At 41.5% G+C, this 10,184-nt stretch overlaps 1 protein-coding gene across 1 annotated transcript; it reads left to right on the top strand.

Moving 5' to 3' along the window:
- Positions 1–8,154: 8,154 nt before the first annotated feature.
- Positions 8,155–9,316, top strand: LOC116813623 (bcl-2 homologous antagonist/killer-like). The gene is given in 2 exon segments (XM_032760546.2): positions 8,155–8,423; positions 8,584–9,316. Coding segments are annotated over 2 exon segments (651 nt in total). The 5' UTR covers positions 8,155–8,336; the 3' UTR covers positions 9,148–9,316.
- Positions 9,317–10,184: the final 868 nt, after the last annotated feature.

The following is a 10,184-nucleotide window of genomic DNA, read 5'->3' as shown; positions in this document are numbered from 1 at the left end:
AGAAAAATAACTACATGAATCACTGCTACATAAAGAGGTGATCGGAGACCATGAGGCCACAGAAGTAAGAAAAACAAAGACTGTAAATGTGTAATTTTTCTGAGATTTGTGATATTTGTAGTATTTATCAGCTTTTAAAATTTATAGTGTATTGTAACTACTTTATATGATTAGGTATTTTTGTATTCACAATTTTACTTTCTTTTTCCATAAGAAGGGCTCCCAAAATTGCATAAGCTTCAGGTACTACACAACCTGGACTTCCCTGGCAAAGAAAAAGAAAATATCTGTTTGGAGATGACAATTCAAAGAAGGAGAATGGGGTGCAATATGCTCCCGGACTAGCAAGGCCCATCACAACACTCCAAAGTTCCCCTGGAAGAAATATCACTGCTCCAGAGGCCACCTGCACAGAGAGAGGATTCCACCAGACAAGAGGCTCATCTTGACCCTTCGTGAAAGGAAGGTTACATGCCCTATTCCTACACACACACACACACTCACACACACACACACACACACACACACACATTATTTTTACTGCAAAACTTGGTGAATCCAAGAATAGATTTGAAGAGTATTTCTCAGCAAGCCAGGCTTTAGGTCACGCCTCTGTTCTTCCTCCAAAGAATTCTATTTAAATAGTGAAAAGGATTCCTTTCACAGAATGAGACCTTTAAAAATATTAGATATATTTGGGACTCTTCAAATATTCTCTAAAATCTATTTTGAACCCACCTACAACACCAAAATATAACAAACAAAAATGAGATTTGTATCATCTCTAGGTATTAGGTTAAACCAGAAGGCAGATATCTTCAAAGTTCATTGCTGCCTGCAGACCACACAGGACAGAACAGCAGTGTGGCAACCCATATTTTTATTGCATGTTAACATGTCAAGGTTTCTGGAATGGGTGCCTAATGTATGCTAATGTACCTTGTACATCTATTTCATGAATGAGTGGGTGAGTCACACACTGGAACCAGTAGAAGAGTTAAGTTGAGAGACATAAAGAGAGAGAGACCTCTTTTACTTTTCTTTACAGACACAGGCCCTTAAACAGTAGGCAGCACTCTCAACCTGAAAACAAAGGCCTAAAGAGATCTGAAATCTTTGCCACCTTCTCAAGCTTTTTTTATCCCAAATCAGACAAGGCTTGCAGCCATTATTAAACATAGTATGGAACGTTTAGTTAGAAGTCATAGAGGTGTTCCGCCCTACTTTTCTCAGCGTCTGCTATTGGAGTTATCACTGTTACTGACAAGGGCCTTGTATTCTCTTGCCAGGAGGCAAAACTACTCAGAGAGAAGCACTCAGAGTGATTGCACATTCTTTCCTTAGAGCTATGACAAGAGATGATCAGTGCTGCCAAGGCGGCTTATGCAGGCCATCACTGCTCCCTTGTTCCTCAGAGAATGCTGCAAGCCCTGACTTCTTAAGAGAGTGCTGAAATAAATCTCTGTTAAATAAGAATGAGCATAGGTTTATACATTTTATTCTAAGAGCCTAGTCAAGTCATATCTTGTACTGTGTCTAATAAATAATTATTTATGGAATGAATACATTCTTCTCCTGGAAAAAAATACAGGGCAGTGATGCCAAACTAATTAACTTAAAACAATTATGTAAGTGAAATAACTTTTACTTTGTTTTAATCTAGTATTTCAAGTCACTGCAAAAAACACTAGCCCATGATTTCACTTCCTTTTTCCCATTTTTAACAAGCCTATACTCTTCAAGCTAAATTAGCAAATGTTCTTACTTAATTGATTCATCTAAAGCTATCAAAAGAATCAAGTGAGGAAAGCTAGCTATGCATTGGAGGATTGGTTATCTCACCTTTAATGTTAAAATGTCTCTTGCCAATAATGACAGGAGCAAAAGGTACAGAATAAGGCAGTAATTATTTTATGTCTCACCTAATAAGAAAAGAGTACTATACAAACTTAGAACATTCTGTATAAGCCAATTTTATTGCATTTCTAATATAAATAAATAATTTCAATTTAAATTATCACAGGTCTTTTTTTCTATCATAGTTATTCTGTTGTTTTTATAGATAATTATTTTAGTCAGCATGAGTTGCTGCAACAAGTGCCATATAGAGTGGGTAGCTTACCACAACAGGCATTTATTTCTCACAGTTCTAGGTGCTTGGAAGTCCAAGATCAAGATGCTAGCCAATTCAGTTCTTGGTAAGGACTCTCTTCCTGGCCTACAGAGGGTAACCATCTTGCTGTATCCTCACATTGTAGAAAGAGAGAAAGATTGTGTCTCTCCTGTATACTCTTTTTTTTTTTTTTTTAGACGGAGTCTCGCTCTGTTGTCTGTCACCCAAGCTGGAGTGTAGTGGTGCGATCTCGGCTCACTGCAAGCTCCGCCCTGGGGTTCATGCCATTCTCCTGCCTCAGCCTCCCAAGTAGTGGGGATTGCAGGCACCCGACACCATGCCCAACTAATGTTTTTTGTATTTTTAGTAGAGATGGGGTTTCACCGTGTTAGACAGGATGGTCTCCATCTCCTGACCGCGTGATCCTCCCGCTTCAGCCTCCCAAAGTGCTGGGATTACAGGCATGAGCCACGATGCTCGGCTTTCCTGTATATTATTTTAAGGGTACTAATCCCATTCATAAGGGTCCTACCCTCATGACCTAATTACCTCTCAAAAGCCTCAACTCAAAATACCATCACACTGGGGACTAGGACTTTAACATATAAATCTGGGGAGACACAAGCGTTCAGACTGTAGCAATAATATTATATGGAACAATGTGTCATTATAGTTTAATATTAAATAGAAACAAAGCAATTCAACCAATATTTATTTTCACATGGTTCACTTCCCAGTCCTAAAAAGTTGTCTTGCATCATATAAAAGACCTATAGTCTTTTAAGTAGTTAGATACATTTGGCCCAATGTAACAGTGTGCAGAATATGGTAGCATGAATCTGTATAATTTTAAGCAGAATGTTTTAGATATGATTGCCTTTTTCAGATGAGGAAACTGGGATTGAATACATTTCAGTGACTTACCCAAGGTCAAACAATTCTGTAACCACAAGTCAAAGCTAGGATCAATCCCTCCGTTCTTGATCCAGTGCTCTTCCTCCACGAAAATTTACCCCACAACAAGTACAGCAAAACCTCATCAGAGAACTTGAGAAAAAAACAATGGTTGATTTCAAAATACAAAAAAGTTTAGGTTTGAAAAATTTTTAAAACAAAAGGCTGTTTAGCTATTTAGCATTAGGTTAAAATATGAATGAAGTAACTAAACAAAATTGCATTAATACATTTGATGGAGCAATTGAATTGTTTATTCCAAGGTAAATTTAAGAAAAACGAATTTATGTAAAAACTGGCACAGTAAAATGGGCCATGCAAAATGTTTAGTTTGTCTTCTCCTTTAAATGACTGATTAACATAAGGTTGATGCTAATAAGATAACAGAGTAGAAGATACTAGCCCAGATACTACACACAAAAAATTAGACAGTCATGCACCAATAAAAATAGCCCAGAGAGGGATCAAGAGTCTAATTAAGAACCTGCTATAACACAGGGGAGCAAAAAATGGAGAGTAACTGCATAAAAAGATTTGCTGGAAGATCAGCAATTAGCATACTTGAGATATCTGGAGATGTCTAAGAATGAAGAAAAAAGATAGTGGCTGTCATAATCCTCCATATGAACATGCAGCATGTGCCACCACAGTCCCCAGCGGCCTATTATGTGGAAGGCCCTAGTAGACTTTGCCACTGAGGACCTCAACAGCCCCTGTTTCAGCCATGCACTCCTTATAGCTTTTACAGTAAAGATCCCCTTAGTGTCCAGTAACAAAGATGCTAGCAGCCTTCTCCTCAGAGGACATCAAGAGCTTTCACCACTGAGATAACCAGCAGCCATCACTGTCACAGACCCCCAAAAGTGGGAGATGCTTCTGTGCTCCCTGCCACGTAGAAGGAGCTGCTGTTGTGCCACCCTAGAAAAAGGGCCTCCACCTCCACCAACCCTGCACATACCTCGGACCCTGGAAACATGGATGCTCCACAAATTCCCACGCTCCAATCCCAGCTCTGTGGCCACACTACAAGCACCCACACCTTGGAAATTAAAGCCACTAGCACAACACATGAGCCCATACCCTAGACTCTAGAGCCACTGTCACTCCACACGTATCTGCAAGCTAGACTCCAGCTCCACAACCACTCTGTGAAAACCTGCACCACAGACAACATAGATGCCACTCCAGCAGGCACATCTACACTGCAGACCCAAAAAAGTAATTAGTCTGCACATGCCTGTGCTCCAGACCCTGTTCTCTATGACTGTGCCATAAGTACCTGTGTCTTGGTCATTAGTGTTAATAAAGTGCTGCACATTGCCTGCACCCTGAACCCCAGCTTTCCAGCTGTTACACAAGCACCTGTGCCTTGCACACCATTACCAACACTGCAGCAGGTGTGCTTGTACCCCAGGGACTGGTGCAACTACCACCTCGGATCCCGAAGTCCCTTTATGTGTACTTATAATCCAGACCTCAGCTCCAAAGCTGCTCCATGGGTGCCATACATCAGATACTGGCACTACTGCCACTTAAAGTGCACCCAGGAGCAAGCTTGAGCCATGCCAAGAGAGAAACTCTTGGCCACAATTTCCTCTGTGGGAGAAAAGGATATCTAGAGGATCCCAGCAGGCTTTGCCACCAAATATTCCAACAGCACTCTCTGCTGCATACATCCACAGCCTGGGACCTGTAACCTTTGCCAATGCTGATCTCAGTGAGTGAAACTTCATGCAGACTATGTCTCTGCACCCCTACTAGGGCCAGGACTGCTACAACTTATCCAGCCAGCATCCTCACACCCACCGATAGGTAAAGATCTTTCTCCATTGAAACCAATCTATAAATTCTTGAAGAGGTGACTGCTCTATCAAATGTTCAGACATCTACACAAAGCAATAAGAAATATGCAATGCCAACAAAACATGACACCATCAACAGAGCACAATAATTTTCCAGTAACTAGCCCCAAACAGAGATATACAAATTACCTGGCAAAGAATCCAAAACAAAGGTTTTAAAGAAACTCAGCAAGATACAAGAAAACAGACTGGCAAGTCAATGATATTAGAAACACAATAGTTCAAGAAAGAAACTTGAAGAAAACTTAAACAAAACACATAGATCAAGAAATAAATAGAAATAATAATAATAATAATAAACAGAAGTCCTACAGATGAAGAATACAGTGAATAAAGTAAAAAATGCAATTGAGAGCATCAATAGAATTTATGAAGCAGAAGAATCTGTAGACTCAAAAATGGTCAAGTAAAATATCTAGTTAGAGGAGATAAATGAAAAAAAAAAGAAGGAAAAAGACTAAAAAAAAGCTACAGGAGTTATGGGGAATCATCCACAGAGCTAATGTCTGCATTATAGGAGTCTCAATTACCAAAGAGCGAAAAGGAGACAGAAAGATTATCCAAAGAAATAATGGCTGAACACTTCCCAAATCTGAGGAGATATATTGATATTCAGGTACTTCTGAAGCTCATAGGTCCAGTATAGTTTAACCCCCTCAAAAATTCATGGAGATATATTAATCAAACTATCAAAAATCAAAGACAATGTTCAAAGCAGAAGAGAAAAGAAAATTATGTTATATAAGAGAAATTCCATAAGGGTACAGGAGATTTCTCAGGAGAAATTTTGCAGGTCCAGAAAGAGTAGCATGATATAGTCAAAGTGCTGAATGAAAAAAAAGACTGCCAACCAAGAATATCTTTCCTGGAAAATCTGTCCTTCAAAATGAAGAAAAGATAAAGACATTCCCAGAAAAACAAAAGAGGACATTTATTACCACTAGAACTGCCTTACAAGAATTGCTAATGAAATTCGGCTTCAAGCTGAAAATAAAGGGCATTAATTAGTAACAACAAAAAAAATAGGATTATAAAACTAACGAGTAGGCTGGGCATGGTGGCTCACGCCTGTAATCCCAGCACTTTGGGAGGCCGAGGCAGGCGGATCACGAGATCCAGAGATCGAGACCATCCTGGCTAACACGGTGAAACCCCATCTCCACTAAAAATACAAAAAATTAGCTGGGCGTGGTGGCGGGCACCTGTAGTCCCAGCTACTCGGGAGGCTGAGGCAGGAGAATGGCGTGAACCGGCAGGCAGAGCTTGCAGTGAACTGAGATCACGCCACTGCACTCCAGCCTGGGAGACAGAGTGAGACTCCATCTCAAAGAAAAAAAAAAAAAAACTAATGAGTAAAAGTAAATAATACTTTGGCAAATTCAGAATAACACTGTAAATGATAGTTTGAAAATCACTTATAATTCTAGTGTAAAAGTTAAAAGGGCTAAAAATAACTATAATAATTTGTTAATGGATATATAGTATAAAATATGTAAATTATGACATCAAAGACATAAAATGCAGGAGGAGAGGAGTAAGAGGGCAGAGGTTGTGTATATGATTAAAGTTAAGTTGTTATTAGCTTAAAATAAACATTTATAACCTGTCTTATATAAGACTCATCACAACAAAGAAAAAAATATAGTAAATATACAAAAAATAAAGAGAAAAAAATGAAAACAGGCCTCTAAAAATAAATAAAGCCACAAAAGATACAGCAAGAGAGAAAGAAAGAAACAAAGAATCCAGAAAATAGGCAGAAAAGAGTTAACAAAATGGCAACACTAAGTTTTCACCTATCAATAATTACCTTGAATGTAAAATAATTAAATCCTCCAATCAAAAGAAAAGAGTGACTGAATGGATAGTTTGTTTTTTTTTAAAAAAGGCCAAACTACATGCCGAATACGAGGACTCACTACAGCTTTAAAAACACACATAGACTAAAAGCAAAGAGATGGAAAAAGATAGTCTATACAAATGGAAACCAAAAAAAAAGCAGGGTTAGCTATGCTTATAACAGACAAAAAAGACCTTATGTTGAAAACTTTAACCAGAGACAAAGAAAATAATTATATAATGATAAAGAAGTTAATTCATTAAGAAGATACAGCAATGATAAATACATATGCATTCAATGTTGGAGCACCTAAATATATAAAGCAAATATTATCAGAACTTGAAGGAGAAATTGACAGTAGTACAATAATAATAAATGATTTGAATACCTCATTTTCAATAATGTATGGATATCATACAAAAACAAGGGTATATTGGACTTGGACAACAGTTTAGACCAAATGAACCTAACAGACATATATGCATGCCACATTTTATCCAAGAGCCGCAGAATACACATTTCTCGCATGAGTACATGGAACATTCCCCAGGATAATAATATGTTAGGCCACAAAACAAGTCTTAAAAATTTTAAGAAGATTGGAATAATATCAAGTATCTTTTTCAAATGCAATGGTATGAAACTATAAATCAGTAATAGAAGGAAACTGGAAAACTTACAGATATATGCAAATCAACCAACAGTCTCTTGAACAACCAATAGGTTAAAGGAGAAATATAAACTTATCTTGAGACAAACCAAAATGGAAACATACATACCAAAACTTATGAGATGTAGCAAAAGCAGTGTGAAGAGGAAATTTCATCATAGAAAACACATCAAAAAAAAAGAAAGGTCTTAAATAAACAATAAAATATTATATCTTAAGGAACTACAAAAAGAAGAACAAACTAAACTTATAATCAGTAAAAGGAAGGAAACCATAAAAAATGAAACAGAGGTGAGAAAATCCAATAGAAAGGTCAACAAAACTAACATTTTTTTTTGAAAAGATATACCATATAGATAAATCTAACTAGACGAAAAAAAAGAAAATTTAATCAAGTGACATTAGAAATGAAAGAGGAGACATTACAATTGATATCAGAGAAATACAAGAGATCTTAAGAGACTATCATGAATGATTATATACTAACAAATTGGATAATCTAAAAGACTTAATGGATTAAATCTTAGAAACATACAGCCTACCAAAATGGGATCATGAAGAAACAGAAAATCTGAATAGACCAATGAGTAAGAAGATTAAATCAGTAATTGAAAAAAATCTATTATTAAGCAAAAGTCCAGGACTTGATAGCTTCACTGGTAAATTCTACCAAACATTTAAAAAAAAAAAAAAAACTGGGGCTGCACAGGGACAAGCAAAGGCTACATCCAGATGCCAGGAATGCACTGATGCCCGTTCCTGGAAGCCGGGCTCCCACTCAGCCCCTGGGAGCAGCAGCCGCCCGCCCCTCGAGACCTCCATCTCTGCCCTGCTGAGCCACCCGGGTTGGGCCAGCATCCCGGCAGGCTGATCCCTTCCTCCACTGAAACCTGAAAAATGGCTTCGGGGCAAGGCCCAGGTCCTCCCAGGCAGGAGTGCGGAGAGCCTGCCCTGCCCTCTGCTTCTGGGCTGCGGAGCTGAGATGTACTAACGTAGACTCAGGACCCCAAATGCCCGGGACTGTCCCGGCTCCCCGGCTTGTTCTGGCTGTATGACCTTGCACACGTTACTTAGACACCCTGTGCCATTTTCCCCTGCCAGCTGGGGATTGCCTGCTCCCAGGGCTACTGTGAGGACTCAATAGGAGCAGGTAGCCCGGGACACAGAGGAGGTTTTCCGCAGCTACGTTTTTTACCGCCATCAGCAGGAACAGGAGGCTGAAGGGGCAGCTGCCCCTGCCGACCCAGAGATGGTCACCTTACCTCTGCAACCCAGCAGCACCATGGGGCAGGTGGGACGGCAGCTCGCCATCATCGGGGACGACATCAACCGACGCTATGACTCAGAGTTTCAGACCATGTTGCAGCACCTGCAGCCCACGGCAGAGAATGCCTATGAGTACTTCACCAAGATTGCCTCCAGCCTGTTTGAGAGTGGCATCAACTGGGGCCGTGTGGTGGCTCTTCTGGCTTTCGGCTACCGTATGGCCCTACACGTCTACCAGCGCGGCCTGACTGGCTTCCTGGGCCAGGTGACCCGCTTCGTGGTTGACTTCGTGCTGCATCGCTGCATTGCCCGGTGGATTGCACAGAGGGGTGGCTGGGTGGCAGCCCTGGACTTGGGCAATGGTCCCATCCTAAACGTGCTGGTGGTTCTGGGTGTGGTTCTGTTGGGCCAGTTTGTGGTACGAAGATTCTTCAAATCATGACTCCCAAGGGTGCCCTTTGGGGTCCCAGTTCAGACCCCTGCCTGGACTTAAGCCAAATCTTTGCCTTCTTCGCTCCCTTGCAGGGGTCACCCCTCGAGAGTACAGAAGCTTTAGCAAGTGTGCACTCCAGCTTCGGAGGGCCCCTGCATGGGGGCCAGTCAGGCTGCAGAGGCACCTCAAGATTGCATGGTGCTAGTGGGCCCTCTCTCTGGGCCCAGGGGCTGTGGCCTCCTCCCTCTGCTCTCTGGGACCTCCTTAGCCCTGTCTGCTAGGCGCTGGGGAGACTGATAACTTGGGGAGGCAAGAGACTGGGAGCCACTTCTCCCTAGAAAGTGTTTCACGGTTTTAGCTTTTTATAATACCATTGTGAGAGCCCATTCCCACCATTCTACCTGAGGCCAGGACGTCTGGCGTGTGGGGGTTGGTGGGTCTATGTTCCCCAGGATTCAGCTATTCTGGAAGATCAGCACCCTAAGAGATGGGACTAGGACGTGAGCCTGGTCCTGGCCCTCCCTAAGCATCATGTGTCCCAGGAGCAGGACCTACTAGGAGAGGGGGGCCAAGGTCCTGCTCAACTCTCCCCCTGCTCCCATTCCTCCCTCCGGCCATACTGCCTTTGCAGTTGGACTCTCAGGGATTCTGGGCTTGGCGTGTGGGGTAGGGTGGAGTCGCAGACCAGAGCTGTCTGAACTCACGTGTCAGAAGCCTCCAAGCCTGCCTCCCAAGGTCCTCTCAGTTATCTCCCTTCCTCTCTCCTTATAGACACTTGCTCCCAACCCATTCACTACAGGTGAAGGCTCTCACCCCCATCCCTTGGGTGAGTGACCTGCTAAGGCCCCTCTTTGCCCAGACTACAGGGCTTAGGACTTGGTTTGTTATTTCAGGGAAAAGGAGTAGGGAGTTCATCTGGAGGGTTCTAAGTGGGAGAAGGACTATCAACACCACTAGGAATCCCTGAGGTGGGATCCTCCCTCACGGCTCTGGCACAGTGTAATCCAGGGGTGTAGATGGGGGAACTGTGAATACTTGAACTCTGT

Source organism: Hylobates moloch, unplaced genomic scaffold, assembly GCF_009828535.3.
Source record: "Hylobates moloch isolate HMO894 unplaced genomic scaffold, HMol_V3 SCAFFOLD_1, whole genome shotgun sequence".
In the NCBI taxonomy this organism is placed as follows: domain Eukaryota; kingdom Metazoa; phylum Chordata; class Mammalia; order Primates; family Hylobatidae; genus Hylobates; species Hylobates moloch.
The sequence above is the reverse complement of the archived record's forward strand: the minus strand, read 5'-3'. Positions and strand labels throughout refer to the sequence as shown.